This window comes from Dermacentor andersoni, chromosome 5, assembly GCF_023375885.2.
Source record: "Dermacentor andersoni chromosome 5, qqDerAnde1_hic_scaffold, whole genome shotgun sequence".
Classification (NCBI taxonomy): Eukaryota; Metazoa; Arthropoda; class Arachnida; order Ixodida; family Ixodidae; genus Dermacentor; species Dermacentor andersoni.
The window spans coordinates 111,737,555-111,761,902 of NC_092818.1; the positions used below are offsets into that span (position 1 = coordinate 111,737,555).

Genomic DNA, 24,348 nt, shown 5'->3' on the forward strand with positions numbered 1-24,348 from the left:
GCTACCTGAGGGCACACAACATGCAAGTTTCGACAATGAATAATGTGAATCCCAGCCCAAACTACACTCACATGTTACTTTCCTTTCAATTATCACCTGTCAGCCCACATATCACTTATAACATCAGACAGCTCACTGACTGCATCCTCTAACATATACAGATGGTTTACCATGACATCAGTAAAGGTCTCATGCTTACTATTACTCTCAATAAGTCTCAAACTATTAGCAGTTGCATAGATTGCTTTCTACTTGAAATTAATGAGGTTCCATCACAATTCAAGTGTTTTGACGAGAGAAACTGACTGCTTCTGTAAGTTCCTTGAGAACTGATGCAGAGCAGAAAAAAACTGCGCTTTCATTCTATGGGACTGATGTGCACCCAATAAAAGCCCATAGAGTACAGAGTGAAACTGATGCCAGCTCAACTAAATGATGGATATCCGCTACTCCGACTAGCTGGCACTGGCAACTCGGCAATGTTTTGGATGGGGACAAGCTAGCTGCCTGGACCCCTGCCTTGGCCCTTGTGACCCCTACCTGAATGGGCTGTGCCACGAACCCAGCCGTGGTCTGCACAACTTGGAACACTGTTCCCCCCGAGACCACCTGACCAGAGCTCAGAGCAGAAGACGAGAGGCAGTTGCCCTGCACCACCACCAGAGGCAGAAAAAAAAAAAAAAAAAAGTAGAGGCAGATGAGTTGGCAACACGCAGCAGCCACACTGAAAGAGAGGACCACCTCCCCTTTTTTTCATGACGCTGTTAACATCAAGCACTCCCACCACCTATGGAACAAGCCAAAAGGCCAAAAATGTAGTTGGCTTGCTTCATGAACCTCTAGAAAGATACTATCACCTGAATTATTATGGTTGAGTTTCAGAGGTGGAACAGGCGTTATATGTAGTGTATTCTCACCAAGGCTGATTACCTGCACCAAAGGTCAAGGCTAATGACACCAAGTGTCCAAAAGGGTTCCAATATTTGCCACTAGTATTTACATTGCTACCGTATATGTGGAACTTGTACCAAATGTATCGATTAGATACTGTAAGTTGATTAAGTGTAACGTCCAACATAAGAATGCCCATTCAAGTTTTATCAATGCTACCTATTTAAGCTGTAATGTTGTGGTTGCTTTATACTAAATGGTGCAATTTATACTTGAGCTGGCAAATGCTGTTGTACTTTAAAGTAAATAAGTTTCCAAAAATTCCCCCAGATCAGCCATATCATTGAAGCTAGTGCCATAAAATCTGTGTGAAGTGGACCACTCAAACGAAATGACACCTCAATGCCTCGAACATTTAAAGGGACACTAAAGAGGAATATCAAATAGTATTAGTAAATTACATTTCTGAAATAGCAAAATGGTCACTTTTACCATGAGAGAAGGCATGGTAAACCAAAAACGGTAAAAAAAAAAAAAAAGACGGATGGCAACACTGCTACAAAGCACCAACTCACCGTGACATTGTGTTTTGACAATGTCTGTTTGGGCCCTGTTATTTGTTGTTTCTTCGTAAAGAAAGAGTGAATTTCATAATAAAGGAACAAGAGGCTCAATGTAACAAGCTTCAAGAACATTTCCTGCACCCAAACGATGCAACTGTGAGCAAATAGTTTGAAATTGCTGATACCACACTGATGCGCCAATGCTTAGGTTACTCCTCGAGGGGGGGGGGGGAAGAAAACCTAGGACCTAAATTACTACATAATATGCATCATCACAAAGTCAGCATTTAAAGGGAAAAACACATTAATGAACCAATTATATATATTGCGTGATGCGTGATCAGTGATCACGCATCAAAAATAAGAAAAATTTCTTCTAAAGGTGACATACTACAGTTGAACCTCGATATAGTGAATTTCAATATAACGAAATTCTCTTGCCTATAGAACTCCATGTATTTTGAACCTCAACACAACGAGGTGCGTTTATACACGATTTAAATATACCAATATTTCACTGCTGCTGCGGAGGAATACTGAGAGAGCAAGTTGAAATGGCTGTGGATGCAGATGGTCAAATGGTTAAATTGCACCTGCTTGCAAACGAACAACTCTCAAATCATTTGGTGCATGAGCAAAAGCGACTGCCAAAGCAGAGCAGCGTCATGTTTTGTATAAAGTCGGCGTGTAACAAGATCCTATCGCATCCGGTGCACTTTATGCTTTAGGTGCAAGTGAACATGTGCAAGGGTGAGCCGTCATGAATCAGTTTCGGTGTGGCCGGTGATGTGTACCAAAAAGCTGAAGGGAAGAAGGAAGAAGTTGTGCGGGTGGCTGTCACCGTTTTCGATCAGATGCTTAGGGCTTCGGACCCCATGTGCTGGGTAGTCACACTACGCGGGCGCCGCTAGCACCGCAATGGTCCCATACGTCTGCCGGAACCGTGCGAAAAGTTTCCATCGCAAGCATCTATGATGTGCCTACTTGCAATTTCTGGAAGACAATCAACATGGTGCCTGGCGTCTGTGTTCATCGCAACGGCATGAGTGAGTAATCGACGACTTTGCAAGCTTTCCACGTTCAGTCTAGGGTGTGCTGGGCCATGTAAAGACACTACAGATGAAGAACGTCTTTAGTGTTATGCTGATACTAACATAATTGCTTTGGTCATTGAGTGAGGTGCTCAGGTCATTTGCCTCTTTCATTTATATGTATGCACATGTGCTTGTGCCCTGTCCGCTGTCATAAAGTAGTTTTCTATGTGCATTGTCTTTGTCACTGCACGTCTGAGATTCTGGGTTCACACTCCCCATCACAGAGCCCAGAACGATAGTGGCGCAGTTTGATGAGAGCTGTCTTTCCGCACAAGAAAAGGGAAAGTGGGGAGGGGAGCGAGCTCATGGTGGGACACAAGGACAGGGGATGTTGGGTGCAGGTTGACGTGCACACATTTTTTTCTAGCAAGGCCGTAACTGTGCATTACTGTCAACATGGCTGAGCGTGTAGGCAGCCAGTGAGAGCTGAGATGGCGTGGCATTGCACGCTGTATACCCGGGCTGAAGTGCTGGAGGTTGCGTAATCTGGAGTTTGGGAGGCGCGTTGAAGTGAGGCAGACAAAGCATCTGCTCCCCGCCAGTGTTGCCATCTTAGCTATTCTGTCGCTAGATTTAGCGACTGTCTTGTCTGTTTAGAAACGAATCTTATAATTTAGCAACCGACACCATTATTTAACGATGTGACATTTTAATAATTTCGAGGTGTTACGTTTCACCTACGACGCACGGTATAGCCGGCGCGGATGCAACGGACGCCGGGGCTTCGTTCAAAGAGGCGGACATTTTGGCCCGTTCAGCGCTGCCGCAACACCTCCTGCCATGCGCGTCCAGGCATGTTTCAATGCCACGTGTCTTCGTGTGTGCGTGTGTGTGTGTGCATGTTGGTGCCCATGCTTGTCAAAGCGCGGCAGAGAAGGAGATTCTTGATGATGGGGAGGAAAGGTTGGGGTAAAGTGCAGCGCAGTAACTGCCTCTCAGCAGAGGACACCTCAACCGCGCTGCACAGGGGGTAGGGAATGAAAGTAGGGGGAGAGAAAGAGCACCAGAAACAGCAGCACGCCGAGGAAATGGGATGGAGCTAAAGGCGGTCGGCGAGGCCGACAGCCTCGGCGAATGTCAGGAGCGCACGTAGAAGTGTCCTGTGTCGTGAAGGGCAGCCCAAGGGGTGCAGGAGTTCAGTCACGGTGTCGCACGGCAGGCCGTGCCCCCGGTAAACACGGGCAAGGGACGCGCGCGCGAGCGAAAAGTTGGGGCACTCACATAGCAGGTGCTGGAGTGTCTCGATCGCGCCGCAGTCGCCGCAAAGGGGAGAGGGGGCTCCACGCAGTCGATGCCGCCGCTCGACGGGCCACACAGAACCGGTACGAAGGGCGAGGAGGAAGGCGCGCTCGCGCCTAGTGAATCCGGTCTGCGGGAGATAGCGCGGTGGGCGCCCCTGCGCAACTCGGTCGTCGGGATGGCGGAGCGCGAGCTCCCGTCTGAAGTGGAGTCGCGCTGTATCCAGCGAGCTCACCCGGTCTGTCAGCGCGGTCGACGGGTCGTGTGCGCGCCTGGCCAGCTGGTCCGCCGTCTCGTTGCCCGCGACTCCGACGTGCGAGGGGATCCACTGCAGGCGTAGGTTGCAACGCCCCTGCAGTGCGTGCAGACGGACGGCAAGGCGCTGTGCAAGGGGCGGCGCGCGCTCGTCGAGTAGCAGCTGTTGCAGCGCGGACCTCGAGTCGGAGAGAATCGCCGCGCTGGTGATGTGCGGCGACTCCTCGAGGATGTCCGCAGCGAGGTGAAGTCCAGCTAGCTCCGTTGTGGTAGAGGAAGCCCGGTAGTAGAGCCGGCACTGCTTCGTGATGCCAAGTTCGGGAGCAACACAGGCGGCAGCCGCCGAGCCGTCGCTGAGGACGGAGCCATCGACATACAAGTGCGTCATTCCTCCCAGGTCGTCCTCGATCCTGGCAGCAGCCTCCTGCTGTACAGCGCAGAGAGGCGTGCGATGTTTGGAGCGGATGCCCGGGAGGTCGAGACACAAAAGCGCGGCAGCCGGGGAGAGGAGCTCCCCAACTGTGAAGCGAGGAGGTCTGACCGGCGCCGGCCCGGCGGATGCGTCATCTTCTAGTCTCAACGTGTCCGCGCGGCGCCGTCACGTGCGCCTCATGCCGAGCCGTTCCTTCTTGCCCTCGACTCCGAAAGTATAAAAGCAGCAGCCCACGGACGCCGAGGGAGGCTCCGATTTCTTCCGTCGAGTAACGTGGTCTCCCGTCTCTCCACTTCGGTCGAACTGACCGGCCGCTCTTTTGCGATGCTAGAATAAACAAGTTGTTCTGTTAGCAGTCGACTCATCCTTTGCCAGGACCTTCGGATGCTTCCAGTTGTGCCCCAGGCCGCCAGGCCAACGCTACCCTTGGGGCTTGCGACCCAGATGCAACAACTGGCTGCCAGCGGTGAGATCGCGACAACGGAGGCCAGCAGCGAAGATATGCGGCCGACTGTATGCTGAGCAGCACAACGACCATCCGGGAGCAGTGCAACGAGCCCTGTGTGATGACTGGTTGCCTGCAGCGGAACGACTGCACTGAATTCTTGGCTGCGAGGTTTGGCGAGTGCGGGACTTTCTTCTTCCGAGTTTTGCCAGGCTTTTGTTAGTGTCAGAAACAGAGCTGGTAATTGTGGTTGTCGTTGCTGCCGGGTTAGTTTGCGGCAAGACAATAGTAGGCAGTAGAGAAAGCAGCATTCAGAGCAGCCATGGATTTGAAGTCGTTGCGCAAACCGAAATTGCTGGAGCTTGCAAGAGAGTTGGGTCTGGATGTCTCAGACAAACTCAGAAAACCAGAACTGCTAAGGGCTATTCTTGAGTTAGAAGCTGAGGATGACGAGCTGTCGGAATGCTTTGAGACCATTGAGGAGAGGGCAAAAAGACAGGAGCGCGAACTTAAAGAACAAAAAGAGAAAGATGAGCGAGAACGTAAAGAACAGAAAGAGCGAGAGCAACAAGAAAAAAAGCGCGACCGTCAACACGCTTTGGAAATGAAGCGTCTCGGGTAGAGATGGAACGCGCTCGTAATGGAAGTCAGGCACACGGTGCAGGAGAACGAGTATTGTTCAAAATTACTGACCTGATGCGGCCGTTTAAGCTTGGAGAGGACATTGGTTTGTTCCTGGTTAACTTTGAGCGAACGTGCGAGAAGCAGGGGTTCTCTCGGGAAACGTGGCCACAGCGCTTGCTCACTTTGTTACCTGGCTAGGCGGCCGACGTAGTCGCTCGCTTGAAGAGAGAGGAGGCAGAGGATTTCGACCAAGTGAAATCGAGTCTGCTAAAAAAGTACAGGCTGTCAGCGGAGGCGTTCCGTCGGAAGTTTCGGGAAAATGAGAAAGGCAGAAGTGAGTCATATACAGAGTTTGCCTACAAGCTAATGTCAAACATGCAGGAGTGGCTCAAAGAAGAGAAAGCGTTTGGTGACCACGAGAAAGTTCTGCAGTGTTTCGGGCTGGAACAGTTTTATAGTCGGTTACCTGAGAATGTGCGGTACTGGGTCTTGGATAGGCCAGACGTTAGTACGGTGGCTAAAGCCGCCGAGCTAGCCGAGGAGTTTGTGACGCGTCGGGCTCGCGGAGCTAAGGACGGTCAAAAGGGTGAATTTGGCTCCAAGTTTGAGAGGCCGAAGTTCACGCCCATGAGAGCAAGGGGGGACACACGTAGTGCGGATGCGAGTCAAAGCAGTCTGACCGAACGTAAGGAGACGGCGGCAGCCGAAGCCGAACGCAGAAAGCGGTTCGAGACGAGGCAAACGCGCGTGTGTTATACGTACCAGAAGCCGGGTCACTTTTCGGCGCAGTGTCCAGAAACAAAAACAAAAGTCGTGTTTTTGTCATTATGCAGCACTGACGAGAACATGAAGCTTCTCGAGCCTTACATGCGAGACCTCCTCGTGAACGGGAAAGAGTGCCGAGTGCTTCGCGATTCCGCAGCTACAATGGATGTAGTTCACCCCTCTTACGTAGAACCAGATATGTTCACGGGCGAGTGCGCATGGATCAAGCAAGCCGTGGAAGCTCATAGTGTGTGTCTGCCAGTAGCAAAAGTGCTTATTGAAGGACCTTTTGGAGCACTTGAGACAGCGGCCGCAGTGTCATCTATGCTGCCCCCCCAGTACCCGTACCTATTTTCGAACAGGTCCGATCACCTCCTGCGTGAGAAGGGGCTTTTGTTTGGTGAGGCTAGCGTTCAGGCCTTAACCAGATCGAGAGTTCGGGAGCTTGCTGCAAAGGCGGTAGTTGCAGGGCCGACGTTGTCAAACAATGAGAAAGGGTCGGAGGCGCAGCAAGCTGATATTCAGAGCACGTCCAAACTGAATAAAATTGAGCCTGTAGCGTTGAAGGCACCAGATACTGGAGAGGAAATGCCCGACACGGGAAAGTTAGAAGAGCTATCTGCAGATTTGCTCATCGCGCCTAGGTCAGATGGACTGTATAGGTTGCTAAAAATCAGCCGGTCGACTTTGATAGCCGAGCAAAAAAAGGATGGCAGCCTAGAAAACATGCGCTACAATGTCAAGGAAGGTATCGCCAAGAAAAATGCTTGTTTTGTGGAAAGAGGTGGGGTCCTGTACCGGAAGTATCTAGACCACAGGGGAGTGGAGTTCGATCAGCTGATCGTGCCTCAGTGGTACCGTCAGGATCTGTGGCGCTTGTCGCATGGAGGTTCGTGGTCCGGACACCTAGGAGTTAAGAAGACTAAGGACCGTCTCTTGCAAGAGTACTATTGGCCTGGGTGTTTTCGTGACGCAGAACACTTTGTGAGGACATGCGACACCTGTCAGCGGGTGGGCAAACCAGGGGACAAATCGAGGGCGCCGTTGAAGTTGGTACCTATTATTACGGAGCCTTTTAGACGGCTCGTTATTGATACAGTGGGACCTCTGCCGGTAACAACCACGAGGTACAGACACATTTTGACTGTGATCTGCCCAGCGACAAAGTTCCCTGAAGCAGTGCCGCTTAAAGAACTGAGCTCAGTTGAGATAGTCACTGCACTACTGTCCATATTTGCGCGAGTTGGTTTTCCTGCGGAAATCCAGTCAGATCAGGGCACAGTGTTTACTAGCGCTTTGACGACAGCCTTTCTCGAAAGGTGCGGGGTAAAGCTGTTACACAGCTCAATGTACCAACCACAGTCGAATTCCGTTGAGAAGCTCCACTCCGTCATGAAAGCGCGTGTTGAGAGCATTATGGTTTGAACAACAAACTGAATGGGAGCTGTGTCTGCCTGGGGTGATGTTTGCATTAAGGACCGCGCCGCATGCGGCTACAGGGTTTTCGCCAGCTGAGCTGGTGTACGGTCGCTCGCTGCGGTCTCCGCTTCGCATGCTTCGAGACGGATCACTGCCCTCTCCAATGGCTGCAGACCATCTCTTCCAAAAATGGCCGCCTCCTGCGCTGGAGCCTCGCTTTGCAACAATATTCCTTTGAGGTGCGTTAGAAAAAGGGGAGTCTCAACGGTAACGCCGATGGCTTAAGTCGAGGCCCCTAACGTAGGAATCAGCCTCAAAGTTGTTTGTTACTGATGTTTTTTTTCCTGGGGCAGGATTTTTAACATATTGCGTTTGTTTAGTGTTTCAAAGTCATGACGTGCTTTCTAGTGCAATTTTCCCATTTGTGGACGCGTTCTGACTGCTGCTAAACTACTGTAAGGAACTAGGCAGTAGTATAAAAGGGGAAAGAGCCTGGCATGACTTAGTGAGGGTTGTGCCGTGCTTGCTGACTGAGCGGTTGAGTTTCGGCATAGTTCTAACGCTTGCTGGGAACGAGAACAAAAATGGCAACTCTCCCGAAGTCACTTTGCAGTGTCCTGTGTGAACCTGAACGTGAGAAGGAGGCCTTCTCTGTGCGCTGCGCTCAAGAAACACCGAAGGACGACCGACTTCGATTATGAGCATCATCGAGCGACATCCCTACGGACAGCGGATGCAGTCCCTTGACCATCGGGATCTCCTTCTCCCGGCGGGGCGGTCTGTTACGTTTCGCCTACGACGCGCGGTATAGTCGGCGCGGATGCAACGCACGCCGGGGCTTCGTTCAAAGCGGCGGACATTTGGGCCCGTTCAGTGCTGCGGCAACGCCTCCTGCCATGCGCGTCCAGGCATGTTTCGATGCCACGTGTCTTCGTGTGTGCGTGTGTGTGTGTGTGCATGTTGGTGTCCACGCTTGTCAAAGCGCGGCAGCCGGGGAGAGGAGCTCCCCAACTGTGAAGCGAGGAGGTCTGACCGGCGCCAGCCCGGCGGATGAGTCACCTTCTAGTCTCAACGTGTCCGCGCGGCGCCGTCACGTGCGCCTCATGCCGAGCCGTTCCTTCTTGCCCTCGACTCCGAGAGTATAAAAGCAGCAGCCCACGGACGCCGAGGGAGGCTCCGATTTCTTCCGTCGAGTAACGTGGTCTCCCGTCTCTCCACTTCGGTCGACCTGACCGGCCGCTCTTTTGCGATGCTAGAATAAACAAGTTGTTCTGTTAGCAGTCGACTCATCCTTTGCCAGGACCTTCGGATGCTTCCAGTTGTGCCCCAGGCCGCCAGGCCAACGCTACCCTTGGGGCTTGCGACCCAGATGCAACAGAGGTTAGGAAAGTTAGGAAAGACAGGATGAAGCAAATTGCTGATTTTATCGATTGTGTTATATCGAGGTTAAATTGTATTTCATTCTTTTCTTTTTTGTATGTACGATCAACGAGTGGAACAGCCTTCCCTTCCAACTTATTTCATATTCACTAAATAATTCTTTTTATCATGTGCTTAATATTTGCTTAGTGTTTCACTGTTATATCCTCCCTGCTTTAATGCCTGTACAGGTGATACAGGTACATAAATAAAAAAAAAAGAAAATTCAAGGTAGGGAAAGTATGGTCTTCATTTACTTCACTAGTAACCAACTCTTCTCTACCAAATGAATGAAAACAATCTCCAAGAGAATATTTTGACAGCCGATACTAACCTGGCGTTTTCTTTAGTGTCCCTTGAATGTCATTAAGTTTGAGCATATGGCATAGGCTTGAGGTAGTATACCAAATCACATTCAAACCCTTGTGCCCATACCACTGTTAGCTACACCAAAAACCCAGAAATATGTTCAACCAAACAATATACTTTTGCAAGTAAATGAAATATTTCCTTACAATGCCAGGCAGACCCACTAAAGGCCTTACTTGCAATCACAACAACCCCAGCAAAAGCTACCATCAATGACCGTTTTAAGTTGTAGCAGGTGTTTGAATACTAAAAATCTAAAATGTACATTGAATATTTCTGTCTGGAATTGAAGCATTCAAATTGAAACCTTGATATTAAATTTATTTGAACATCTGCATGTGATGGCCAAATATGCAGGATAAGCTATGATTAATGGAGGGGGCCTGTTATAGAGATTCTGGAACACTATTATTCTGGTAATTCTGGTACACTAGGCACTTCGGCAGTGCTCAGCAATTCAACAAGGGCTCATGATGAGTTTTCACTCTTTTATGGTTTTATAAGCTGGTCACATGAAGGAACCTCCAGATAGTAACGTGCGAGTTAAAAGAGTCAACGTTTATTACTGCTTTTACGAGGCAGAGGATATCCGCTATTCGATTTTATATTCAAAGCCAGTGTTCATTGAATGCTTGAGTCAATGTGAAAATTTCACTATTCAACCACTCCTGGCTACTATAACCAACAAACTGTATACACACAGCACATCATTTCGAGTGCAATATGACTGCAGAATGTATGGACACTTGTCACTCTACTGCACCAGTATTAAGCACATAGTTACACCTCTTTCTAATGACATGGGATAATATAACAAAATACAGATGAACACAACACAAAAAATAAAACACCCTTTCAAAGCCATGTGCAAATACATGCATGCAAAGGCTGCTCTATATGTACACTACCTTTAAGCTCTTGATGTACTTTGAAATCTCATTGCAGTTAGGCTTTAATGAAGCAAGATCTCCAAACCAATGAATGCAAGGAACAAATTCTTCCCAAAACAAAAAGCTACCTGCCTATTTTCTGCCGTGTATTCTATTTAAAACAACCCACCGAGAGCTGCTCATTATGCAAGAAGGTGTTTGAAGCTGTTTGCTCATATGGAAAGGCAGCTGTACAAAACAAGGACACCAGAAGAATGAGAAGGATAACACAAACATCAGTCGTTCTTGTCCTTGTGTTGTATGCCTGCCTTTCCGTACCACGAATCCTTACCAACTTTCTCGGCTTTCTGTCATTCTAAGCATTCATTTGTAAAACACTGCTTTGTGTAGTCGCACCTAAATTATAAGACTGAGCATCAAAGCTTTCCCTCCGTGGAAGCCTTCCGAAGCCCACCTGTGTGGCAGTGACAAGGGAGTGGGCGGGAGGGGGAGATGGGTTGCTGGCTGCTGGTGGCGGGGGCGAAGAACACGAAGACGAGGAAGCTGTGTCGCTCATGCTGCCACCTCCTTCGCAAAGGGACCCCGAGCCTGGAAAGTCAGCAGACCGGAGCAGGTTCTCGCTTTGCATTTTGCTCTTGAGGCAAGCAATGTAGCGGTTGCAGAAGTCCTTGCACAGCTCCTGCACCTTCTCCAGCTCCAGCAGGTGGATGCGGAGCACCTGGATCGCCTTCACCATCTGTACACAAACAGGAGCATGGGTGGGCAGCTCATAATGACAGGTTAACTGGATTTACTTGATGGACTTGATTGCGGACGAATCAGTCATGTAACACATGACATACATTGGACAACTTCACAGCTTGCACTGACACAATCGTGAAAAACATATGACAATGCAGATGAACTGACCCTATTTTTTTTCCATAAACAATGGGCAACAGCGGTAAGGCCATCTAGATGGTGCCTATTTCACTCCGTCATCTTCCAGCTAAGAGCATCAGCCACATCTTTTTGTTACACGCATTTCAATTCAATTAGACTTGAATTGGAGAGGAGATGGTTGTTCACAGACTAAAGTGTTTAATTGTCAGTAATTTGCTATTTCCCTATAAAAAAAAATACTAACGGTGACTTGGCTGTCAGCTGCACCGTGAATTGCCTTCCCATGGACCAAATGAGTGCCGTGGAAATGGTTGATGTATGGTTCAGTGATATGCAATCCACAAACCCCAAATTGCAATTCAGTCCACCATGTGAAGCTATCTTTAAAGGTGATTTCCCTGTTAGTCTTCAACTTCAAAGACTATATTGCATTTGTTAAACAAAAACCATGAGACAAAGTTTTTAGACTGTGAAGAAAGCAGAATGTACTAAGACACACACAGTTGTGGTAGTGTGGATGGTTCTCCTCGTCTATGCAAATTCTTCAGTGTTCAAGCAGTTGATTTAAATGCTAAGACTACTCTTGGAGCCATTCCCTAGGCAAATGCAGAGTTATGCAGCAACAGATAACTTGGCAATCTCAGTGCCACTGAAACACTGTCTCAATTGTATGTGTTTACTGAGGCACAAAATAATTGTGTCGACATGCAATTGGCACCACACAATCTAATACACTCTTTTATATCACACACTGTAACCAAACTGAATAACCTGCCTCGTTACACTCACATTTAAAATTAAATTATGAGGGGTTTTATGTGCCAAAACCACAATCTGATTATGTGGCACGCCATAGTGGAGGACTCTGGAATAATATGGACCACCCAGGGTTCTTTATCGTGCACCTGAATCTAAGTATGTGGGTGTTTCCGTATTACGCACTCAACCAAATGCGGCAGCCGTGGCCGGGAATCGAACCTGGGACCTCGTGTGCCTCGTTACATTGCCACTGAAGATGAATGATGAAACAGAATTGCAAAAGCTTGCAAGCATATGTCTTGTGGTCTAGTGCTGTCGATCTGTGTGCAGTTTTTCAAAATTTCAGGCCTCAGAACACACCTCGATTTATGTTTGGGTTCATAATGCAAACATAATGGTTTTATTTAATTTTTCTTGTAAATTTTTTGCTAGCACTTCAAGCTTCTGTGAGCTAAACCACTAAACACCACTGTGATCGCTACCATCTATAGATTCATGTTCAAACACACGCAATCAAACGTGGCAAAGCAGCACATCAGGAGTGCTGCCTGTTCAATAACCTTGGTGGCGGGAAGGATGATGCCGTTCTCACCAACAGTGGCAAAGACGTCAGCAGTGACAACGAGTAAATTGCACACACACTCGTCCTTTCACTGTACTTTGCAGTGGCAGTTCATAGTAACGATAAATGAAGCACCCTGCGAGCATCCGCTTTTATGCATCACTTCCTGTTTATTTGCAACATCACTTGGCATTATAATCATAATATAAATTTTTTTTTCTTTTTCTGAGAGACCAAATGTCTCCCCTCACATTATATCTGTGATCGCATTATTTACATGCAAATATAGTCATTCAACTTCATTTGATTCAATTTTTCAGTTAATTCAATATTGACCAACAGTAATAACAATGATATGCGAGGTATTGCCAGTACCTGCAGAAGTGGTCATGCCTACATTTTAACAGCATCCTATATGTGATACAATAGAGGGCACAGTAATAGTTAGTACATTTTATCACAGAGGATAAAATTTACCAATAGGGTCAACATTAGATGTTTAGGACTCCCTAGGGCCTGCAAAGACGTCCGAAAAATTGGGCGGTCCCCCCCCCCCCAAGAAAGAGAAAGAAAGCGTGCCATTTACTGTCTCCAAGGGCTCAAATTGCCACAGGCACATTCAAAATAACTTTGAAGGCCTGCCAGTACACTTCATAGGTGTATCGATGCTAGTGCTGTGACAGGAGATGGCGGGTGCACGTTTCTAATTACGGAAGACATAATCTGATCCGTGACAGTGGCCCCTTTCCACTCTTAGTATACTTCACTGCAATGCATTGCGAATGCTCGACCACGTAACACCGCTGAATTGCAAAAAAGCTAACATTAGCTAACATTATGCTATGCTTAAAGGAACAATATTTTAACCCTTGCTGTGCTTTCTGCGCTTTAAGCCATCGGCAAGGATGACAAAAGCAGAGTTGGTGCCATTGCTGGCGGCATCAAATTCTTTCAACAAAAATTGTGACGCCTAACAGCAGGAAGCTTGATCGTGAACGTCGAAGCAGCTAGGCCTAGCATTGCCGCAGTGGCTACATGAGAGCTTCAGTGATTACGGCTATCAGCGGATCGGCATACGAGAGCACTAAATGGCGGCAATAGTGGCTTCGATTAATCCCAATTTGGACCTGTGACAGCACTTAAAAGCACTATACAAGCAGCATGGTTGTAAAGAAAGGGGGAGGGGGTGCAATGTTTGCAATGGTATTCACAGTTTAAAACAACAAACAAATACCGTGAAGATGTCATGCCCATAGCTATACCTGGCAACATTAAAATTTTACATAAACTGAGCAGCTACCTTTTGTTAAAAATCTTAAACCAAGGTGGAAAAAAGTGTGCAATAATTGCATTCGAGTAGTACTAAGCTATAAGGAAAAAACTGGGAGGATAACAAGGAAGCTTGAGAAGAAAATATAGACGACGCAATGATCGATCGAATGAAGAATGAAAATTATAATGTTAAAGAGACAGAAAGGCAGCAGTATGAATTAGAGAGAAAGCGGGGGCAGTCAACATTCCACGCAAGACTAAGGGTAAGAAATGAAGTTGGGCGCCACGTGTTGCGTCGGACAGATAACGGGTGACCTATTAATGTAGCAGAATTGGTGCCAACGGAAGGGTTGTGCAGTTGAGAATGGCCAAGGTGGTGCAACGAAATTAGGACATTTGCAACCACAAGATGGAGTCAAAGAATGCAAGGCAGGGGGTAATTGGAGATCATGGCGAGAGGCCTTTGTCCTGCAGTAAACATAAACTAGGCTGACTGCGAGAATAATGATGATGGCAAGCATCAGAGAATCTGCTTCATCGGTACACATCACAAGAGTTGACAACATTTAATGAAAAACGTAGTGAAACCCTCACCAGGCCGTCCACTTCAGGATCATCGCTGAAGAAAGGCTTGCGGTCCTGTTCCTGGTGCTGCACGAATGCCTGGATGTCAGAGCTGAAGCTTTCAGAGCAGGGGACCTCGGCACTTTGAGTGGCTCGCTCACACTTCTCAAACAGGAGGGCCAGTAGGGGAAACAGAGGGTGCCTGAAAGAGCACAGACAGACCCTTCAATAGGTTCCACTCTGACAAGAATGTGACAAGAAGAAGCAAAGTATTCTTTGCTTCAATCCTGTGCTCTCCTGTGGTAGGTATGTTTATCTGGCATCATATTCCCTTGTGTGTATTGCCTCAGGTTGTCTAATGAACAGGCTGTACCATTTATTTGTCAACAGAGTACAATAAATCAGCTGGGTACATAGATTTATACAGGGCACAATTCATGAAGAGTGTTGTACAATATAACCGAAATGTGAGAGATAAGTATCACTTTAGTAGACGCCATCTCTTGTTCGTAGTCATGAACCCTGATGCATCTATGGCGCGCCATATTTCCAAATCTAATTGCGCCAAAATTTAATTGCCATAGTAGTCAAAACAAAAACATGTACAAAGTTATATCATCATGTCAACATGCACCAAAACTACGTTATAACTTTGTGTAATTGTGTGTGCTGACATTCAAGTACAACCACCTTAGTGCAGATACTCAGTGCGATATGTTCCGCATAATTTGTGCAGTTTATGCATTAAACAAGCTTTGCATAACATTTATTTCCAGAGTGCTCAGAATCTGTATATTTTCTTAAATATTGAAATGTGTACCACATTCAACAATGATCTTCATATTAGTGAAATAGACGAGCTTTGGCACTGCTTTGAAAAAACATGCAGAGTTGCCATCACTAAAGTTCTCCAGGTAGAGAATTCTAGCTAGAGACACTGGCACTAAAAATGTCGGGAGAACTACGCTGTTGAGTTTTTACTTGAAAAGCTGATAAAACTTGGCTTCTTATTCTAGAGTATTAGATAAGGCCCAATAAAAAGAACAAGAGGGTGAATCTGGTGAAATAACTTGTCACTCCTGCTGACAGAGCATTGAACGAATTTGGCTGCACTTGCTCCACTGGAGCTATTTGAACTACTGATGCAACTCCAGCTAACACCGCACATTCTTTTGCTTTAAAGGTACTGACAACCAATCTTCATGGTACCAATATTGTTTTTTATGCAATGGAAAGCTTACGGATCAGAGTGCCTAATCATGAATTAGTAACTTGGAAAACGCCGTGGAACATAATCTTTTATCCGAATTTTCCTATCTGCAGTGAGGATGTACTCGTTCACAGGAAGCATGCTGAAAACGGTGATACTAGGTGAGCGTGACAGCGATTATACGCCGGCATTAGTGCGAGGCAGACGACAAGTACGGCCGTAACTGAGAGAAAGTATTATTTTATTTATCAAGTCGATGTTCTTGCAATTCATGTTTTCCCAATTGTCGAAGTATTTCTGCGATAATAGCTAGTACGTGTTTTTGTGGTTTCCTGTCCAACTGCACTGGTGCTTAACCAGTCAAAACAAAACCAATCACATCGAAAATAAAGCGACGCTCCTACACGTGATATGCAGTTCAGCGCGTTGCCATAGCCATGTGTGCACTTTTGATTTCCGAAGCATCGAATTAAGCACAAGTGTCTAATAATATAGTAACTGCAATTTTAAGCAATAATTATGTTGTACCTTATGATAGCCGACTTACGTACAGTAATCTCATAGATACATCCGAAGCACTAAGATTTCACCAACAGGTCTTGCCACTTATTGGTTATTGAGACTTTTTTTGCCAATTTAAAATTATAATTCCTACTTCAATCACGAACAACGTGCTGGATTCTACCAATATAAATCATGGTCAATTAATTTTCATCAATGTCTCTCAACACATTCTGGCCAGTTGTCAGTCCCTCTAATGTAACAGTTTATAGAATATTAGAGGCGGAAAAATGTAAACTTTTTCGAATATGAATTGAATACAAATAGTAAATATCAAATATTGACTCGAATGTAGAGTAGTCCAACGCAGACGCATACATACTTACAGCAGGAATATCTATTTTGGTATATTTCGGTGCAATGCCTGTACCAACAACTGCAAGAAAGAGCTATCAGGGACAGATGGCCAGATTTAAATGCAAGATCACCAATCTGCATGAGAAAAACTGCATGGATAGCCTCTCTATAACATTACAGCCTGATCACAAACAAATTTTCCAAGAAAGAAAGGCTGCTGCATGCCTAGCTCTCCAAAAGCGCTAAATAAATGGTCACTAAAAGAAGACCAAAAGCTGGTGGAAAAGAAAAAAATCTGCTGAAGGACTTGTGTGCCATAGAAACATGTAGTATGACCCATTGCAAGAAAAATGTCACATTGTTATAGCGTAAAAGATAAAACTACAACATAGCCATACTACCAAAAAGACTCAATGGCAGACTACAAGTTCAAATAACAGGTTGTCATGTAGGCTTTCAGCACAAAACCGAACACAGAGCTTGCATTACCCATTTTGTTTCTGAATTGATTCAAGAACTTTTGTTGTCACACTTTTGATAATTACTGACACTTTTTTGCCAGACTGAGAACAGTAACCAGACCTAAACAGTCAGTTGTTGCATCAACATTTAGCTATTTTTAAATATAGCTCTTTTTTGAATACGAATCAAATATTACCGACTAAGTATTCATATTTGAAACTTCGAATATTCGCACACCCCGACAAAATATAACTTTTGTCACTCAGTTTTCTATTAATTTTGTTAATATCTTGTTCTCTGGAAATTAAATGTGTGACTTCAATGAAAAAGAAAACCTGAAATAAGGCTGTCCTTATCGATCGTGAAGCTGGCAAACACAAAGTATTAGTATTTAGATCACACTGTACAACCATACTGCAAAACAGCTACAAGGGCTGCTATAGACAATCTGCAGAGCACCGGGCTGGAGTCAACACTCCTAAGAAAACAAGTTTGTTATATGGCTACTGCATATATGCATCCATTGTTACTGCCATTGCCATTATCTTTCACCACTTCTTCGTCTACTTTTCTCCGTCACCAGCGAAAAGTATAGTGGGCCAGAGCATACTAAGTATGCTCAGGTCATCCTCTCTGCCTTTCCCAAGTCACAAGACTTTGGTTTTCACTCACTTGTAGACTGCCCTCTTGTCAGCTTCGAGCTGGGCTTGTGTCTGAGTGTCGGTTGGAGTAAGGGGAGATGGTGAAGGAGACGTGGGCGCAGCAGGGGCTGGTGAGGATTCTCTTGATGGCACAGAGTCCTGATCTGAGCAGTGGCCGCTGCCACCGCCACTGAGGGGCTGCTGCAGGCTGGGCATGCTGACCACTGTGTCCCCTCGACTTGATGCCTCCTGCATCACGCTGTGGCAGCTAACCAAGGCCTCCTCAGCAGCCAACTGTACAATGCAAAGTAACAGCAGCTGCATCTAAACAGTAACAGCAGCTGCTAAATTAGCTTCTTTCACATTTTCATTACAGAAATTTAATATCAATTAGGTGACCAAAATGATGGAAAGCCACTGTAATTGGCATTGACCCAGGGTGGCAACAACTTGAAGTGACTTAAGGGGGAGGGTATATTATCGGATGATCACTTTTCCTAGATTTTGCATGACTTGGCACCCCATGCATTGGCATCTAACAGCATTCCTGACACCATACCAAGACAGCATGCTTATCATTGTGCAAGGAATGCTCTTAGCTTTGGGCCCCAATGCCTGCTGCCAAGTCAAGCAAAATCTCGCAAAAGTGGCTGTATTCTCAAAAGTGACCACACAAGAATAACGACCTTGTACTTGAGACATGCAGCATGTTCCACATGGTGAGACATGCCCTAACTGACACTTTGATAAAGCAATTATCAATCTTGCCACCGCCCACTAAAATGACGAAATTGATGTTTCAGTGTCCGTTCCAGCACCTTGTTTTCTGTTTTTGTGAACAAAGTACCTGTACGGGCACTGAAACATCAAGTTAGTCGTTTCACTGGTTGGTGACAAGATTTAGAATTGCTATACAATGACTTCGCCTGGCCAGACTGCTTTCCATCAGACCCTTGACTATAACTGACTCCTTCTAGCAAGCAAGACAGATTCTTGCTAGGGTTAACAACTGTCTCAGATTCTGATTCACAAGCTCGATTTTGCACTGAGGCATCCCTGCACAAGTTTTATTCATGTCGAGACAGCTGTCTCTCCTGGACTGAAGTATGAGGAGGCTCTTAGACATATATGTCATCATAACACAAGTGCACTTTACATACACCTCTGAATTAAGAGAGGGCCTTACCTGCTCAAAACTGTTAAAAAACTTCCCTTATTTTTCACAGTAAAATTTGCCCCGAGGGACAACATATTTTTATGTGGAACTCAACTATATCTAATGTCAAGTGGATTTCTGTATAAATTGTGTTAGAACTTCTATAATTACAGGAATTGCATCATACAAGAAGTATTAATCAGCCGAAACAAACTCTCACTTTCAGGATTGTAGACATAAGAGAGTGTATAGGAATGAGGACTTGCAGCTCTCAACAGCTCAATTTTAATCTTTTCATGCCATCTCAATGCAATGTACACAACCTCCCACGTTTAGCCAGTCCCAACTTCTGGAGAGAACTGTTAGTAAACTCATGCTTGCCACATAATATGGACTCTCCCAGCATTATAACAGCATTTTAGCAAAAGCTAGGGGAGTTCAAATATTAGAATTTCCTAATCAAATTGAGTACATATATTTGGAAAAATATAGCTTAAAATATGGAATTGTATATCGAATACTTTCTAAAAAAAAAAAGAACACACCACTTCAGTCTAAGGTGCTGAAGTTTACTAAAGAAGATTCCACTTAAATGAATGTAACAAATCTGCAAAAAGCCTGAGGAAGAAATATCTTCAAACAGGTTACTAAATACAATATGTCAAGGAAAAAATAAATTAAAAACAGAAGCGCTGCTCTATGTGCTACGACTAAAGCCTAGCAATGGATTAACAACACAGTTTGAGCATTTGTTTTATCTTTTTGCACTCGATGGCCACTGTCAAGATTCTTATCACATACTACTTGGTCATAGACAAATATTCGAACACTTTCAAAATCAAATTCTCTGGTCAAATATGACTTGGATAACACAGATGTTTCAATTCGTACTTGAAATTTCAAATATTCACACCCCCCAGCAAAACATTTCTTCGTCATAGTGAAACAGATGTATTTTGTAACGGTCCATTTCATTCTCCATTCTTTACAGGTTTCGTCATTGGCTTGAGCACCATAAGCTATTTCGTCATAACTTGGCACTTGGCATGAAGGATCTAAATAAATAATGGAAAACGATAGCTTGTGAATATGGCTCCTGCATCCAACTGTGATTCCTCCTTACATGACGAAGATGCCACAAAAACATAATTAATCGATACAGAGAAGGCTGTGCACTTTGCGTGAGTGACATATGCACAGCACTATATAAAACAAAACAACACGAGAGACTTCGATTCTCGCAGACCATGACAATCCCAAAGTGCGTATATTTATATTACACAGACTTGCATGAGGCGTGAAAATAAAGGACCCTTTGTGTTTTTAATTTCACTGATCAGAACAGATTTCTCACTTCTACTGCCTACAGATATATTGCCCATGACAGATGCTTCAATAAATGTTCAGGTAAAAATGTGACAGAAGAAAGAAAAGGCAGGATAGGTGAAGTGTGCTCACTAAGTTATCTTTTCCCTTCGGGCAAAAAATTAAAATAAATAAATAAATAATTAAGAATGAAGGCTGACAGATAGACAGGCAAACACACTTTCTGGCATGGGGAAGAGCGCTTCAACAGAAATCAGCCTCAAGTGAAAGGCCAATCAAAGCATTGAACAAGACATGACCACAAATAAAATAAACAGAGAAAACTTTGTGTGTGTTCTTTCTGCGGTCATCTCTTGTCTAATGTGCTGCGATTCACCCGTCATTGCAAGAGCAACTATCTCGAATTTCCATTTTAGCGAAGCCTTAACACATAAAAATGATGTGGTGAATATATGTGGCATTTATCGCACCTCAACTTGTAGAACCAGGCTGTTTAGTCAAAAAAAAAAAAAAGAAGAAGAAGAAAGAAAGAAAGACGGAAAGAAGGAAAGAAAGAAAGAATTTACAACAAAATATGTGGCTTGCTCAATTTGTTTTGGCTCATTGGATTGTACGAGTTCCATAACATATTTGAAATCGCTGAACGTTCAATGTGTAATCCCACTCGTACATCTCGAAAGCACTGCTGCAACAAAGCACAGCATGAATGTTTGATGATTTGATCAGAATAAATTTGTCATGAGCACATGAAAGATTTCGTGATGTAGGTACGCGAGTGCAGCAAGTCCTGCGACAGCAAATTAAGAAGAAAACTAATTCAAGCTAGTTGCTATTCCCACGAAACAAGTAAGAGGTTCACGTGAGAGTTGTGATACGAACTTATTAGGTTCTAAAGCTCACCAGAAAGAGGCGATGCGCGGAGTATCACTCTTCCGGCGTCGACGCATTGGCGGTTGCGAACATCACTAAGTGAGCCGATGATCCATTCGCTGCGCAGGTGAACGCGTCACTGGCCACCGCGCGAAGTTCGCTGCAGGAAATGAAAACAGGCCAGATACACAAGATGAGGCGTCGATCTCGCCCACACGCCGCGCTCGATGAATAACGCCGTTCAGTAGGCGTCCTTGGACGATGCTACCGTCGACAACAATAGTTCAAAAAAGAAAAGGCCGTGATGGCACCAACCAACGCACTTGTGACGTGCCTTAACAAACGTGAATAAACGGGTCCAAACCTTCACGAATGGGAACCGTAAATCAACTGTCCCTGCGATCCTTGAAACAAATGTTTCAGGAAAAACTCGCACGCTGCGCACATCGCGAGGCCGCTTAAAACTGATTAGAATCTTGAAACAGGTTTCCTGTGAAATCCTGTTTTAAATAAGCGACCTGTCCGTACCAAGGCGTCGCGTTTGCGACATCCGGCCGCGCTATAACGGCGGCGAGTTGCTCGTGCAGACACTGCCATGAAACGCATGCTTTATCGCACTTGGCCGCTTTATCGCGTTGAAAGCCCAAATTGTTGCGAGTTTGGAGGCCGGCGTGAATACGGCGCAGAGCTTCCCGTGCGCGATCACGCTCCTGCTCACCCACGAAGCACACAACCGAAGACACAACCATTGCGTCCCGTTACAGCTCTTGCACAGCCGAAAAATCCGCACTCGCCGTCAAAATAAAAGACCAGTGGCGCTGATACAGCGCGGCAGAGCGGCGGGGAACCCACACCTGTCAATTTACTCGCGCAAACTCCTCCTTTCGTCAAGAAGTGGCATGCTTCGCAGCGCATTCGCGCATTTGCGTAACGTCTGCACGCATCGCCAGCCTCCCTATTCGCTGCTCGCGATCGTGACAACGGTATTTAGGAGCGCGCGTATCGTGCTTTCAAGCGTGAGCGGTAATTCGACGGTTTGAGTGGCAGCTTACCAAGGTGTCAGTCTTCGTCAGAAATGGCGGCGTCAATTACAGAAAACTACAGCCCACCTCAGATTGACGCTTCTGACGTCACAAGGGGGTCCGACAGGGATGCCGGATTTAGAAGACTGTCGCAAACTTTTGTACGCCAGTCGTTTCTTTAGCAATGAAACGGCAAAACTTTAAAACGATATGTCAACATTCAAACGTATTAGCGCTTTTTGTAATATAGCGCTTGTTACGCTGCTAGCAAAGAATATGTCGAAGTACGACATCCCTCTGAACTTTTCCACCCATCCTAAGCACGTCCTCCGGGCAAAATTTGTTTCTTGACATGCAAAGAGGCCTCTAGTTTGTACAAATTTCTGGAGAAACCACCAAATGAATGCTTGCAAGACCTTAACCAGGCAAATCTATATGGAAAGAGCAACCTTCGGAGCCAGTGGTAACGTCAGATGTATTACAATTCTTCGCATAATCGCGTCCGCAATGCACGAGGGATAGCGAAGGGGGCGTAGCATCTCTCCGCAGTGGGCCGGGTAACAATTTGAGTTTGACAGAAATTAATTCTTGGCCTTGCCTTCGTGGAGGCGCGAGAGGAGGTCCGCGCGTTCGCGCGCATAGGACGAATGGAGGTTGTTTCGTGCTTTGCGAACGGGCACACGACTGCTTTTTTTGCAGCTGCTTTAGCAGGTGTTGTCGCAACGTATGCGTTCTGCTGCGCTGCAGTTGCCTCATGTAGCGCCTTGCAGAGAAAACACCTGTGTGATTTACGGTGCATGAAGAAACGTATTTGCGTTATACTTACTGCTTATGACGAATCGCGTGGCCAAGCCTGTAACCAAGAAAGAACAGCCACAATTATGATTTTGCTTTAATTATTTTTGCGTTTGATAAATACGTCCCTTTGCTTTACGGTTTATTCTGTCCTGCACGTAGTGCATGTGTAATTTTATTCGTCTTTATCACTTAATAAAGCCGTTCGCAATGTGATCCACGTCAACAAACGCGTGTTTTAGAACTTGAAGACTTGGTGCCGCTAAGTTCTCAAAAAATAAATAACTGGGTCACGTTTTCGTACGTTGTCCTCGCGGGCCCGCCGAACAGGGAATCTGGACCGGCACGAGCAACTTAACCTCCTGCAATTACATTTATCGAGATTGTAGTCGAGTTGTCAATTGCAGTTCCCAATAACCGTCGGCTGCGCATACGTGCATACGGTACAATCGATGGCAGCTGTCAATTCACGGTACGTCCGAGATGTATAAGACGCTATACAAAAGTCTTGCTTTCAGGGATCTTCGCGATGTGTAGCGCGGCCTTCAATATTTATCGCTGCCATTATCTAGCGGTTTTTATCACTGTGTTCACTCCTTTCATTTGAATTTTAATGTGTGTGTGTGTGTGTTCCAGACAGGCTCATTGTAGAACACGTGTTTAATTACCATCTCGGGAGTTACCAGTGCTTCTATATAGAGAATACCTGTACTTCTATTACAATTAAGCTCATTTGTGCTGCCTTTTATATTTGGCTCTATTGGTGCTATGCAACTTTTGGCAATGTAGAAAGCTGTCCATATGGTGATATATGGAAAGTTGACTTAATTTGTGTAAGTTTGCAACACACGCTTTACGCATGGTGAAGGCAACCAGGAAAGACATCACACGCAACTCATCAACCTATTCTGTGTAAATTAATCATCATCATCAGCCTCTTTTATGTCCACTGCAGGATGAAGGCCTCTCCCTGTGATCTCCAATTACCCCGGTCCTGCGCCAACCAATTCCAACTAACGCCTGCAAATTTCTTGATTTATCACCCCACCTAGTCTTCTGCCATCCTCAACTGCACTTCCCTTCTCTTGGCACTCATTCTGTAACCCTAATGGTCCACCGGTTATCTAACCTACGCATTACATGACCTGCCCAGCTTCATTTCGTTCTCTTAATGTCAGTTAGAATATCGGCCATCCCTGTTTGCTCTCTGATCCACACCGCTCTCTTCCTGTCTCTTAACATTATGCCTAACATTCTTTGTTTCACCACTCTTTGCACGGTCCTTAACTTGTTTTCGAGCTTCTTTCTCAGTCTCCAAGTTTCTGCCCCATACGTTAACACAGGTAGAATGCATTGATTGTATGCCTTTCTTGTCAATTATAATGGTAAGCTTCCAGTCAGGATCTGCAATGTCTGCCGAATGCGCTCCAAGCCATTTTTATTCTTTTGTAAATTTCCTTCTCGTGATCAAGGCCCCTGTGAGTAAATGACCTAGGTAAACATACTCCTTCACGGATTCTAGAGGCTGACTGGCGATACTGAATTCTTGTTCCCTTGCCCGTT

At 45.7% G+C, this 24,348-nt stretch overlaps 1 protein-coding gene across 4 annotated transcripts in view; it reads right to left on the bottom strand.

The window, feature by feature from the left end:
* The window catches only part of LOC126532287 (homeobox protein PKNOX2-like), a 43,556-nt gene extending 21,470 nt beyond the window's left edge, over window positions 1-22,086 (bottom strand). Inside the window, exons 1-6 of one of the 4 annotated variants that reach the window (XM_050179967.3) lie at window positions 22,021-22,086; window positions 20,999-21,128; window positions 17,648-17,910; window positions 14,476-14,647; window positions 10,861-11,142; window positions 541-648 (exon numbers count right to left, since the gene is read on the bottom strand). In XM_050179967.3, coding sequence (XP_050035924.1) covers window positions 541-648; window positions 10,861-11,142; window positions 14,476-14,647; window positions 17,648-17,871 — 786 coding nt within the window. In that variant the 5' untranslated portion in view covers window positions 17,872-17,910; window positions 20,999-21,128; window positions 22,021-22,086. The other 3 variants (XM_055070934.2, XM_050179966.3, XM_050179969.2) reach the window with 3 other exon arrangements.
* Window positions 22,087-24,348: the final 2,262 nt, after the last annotated feature.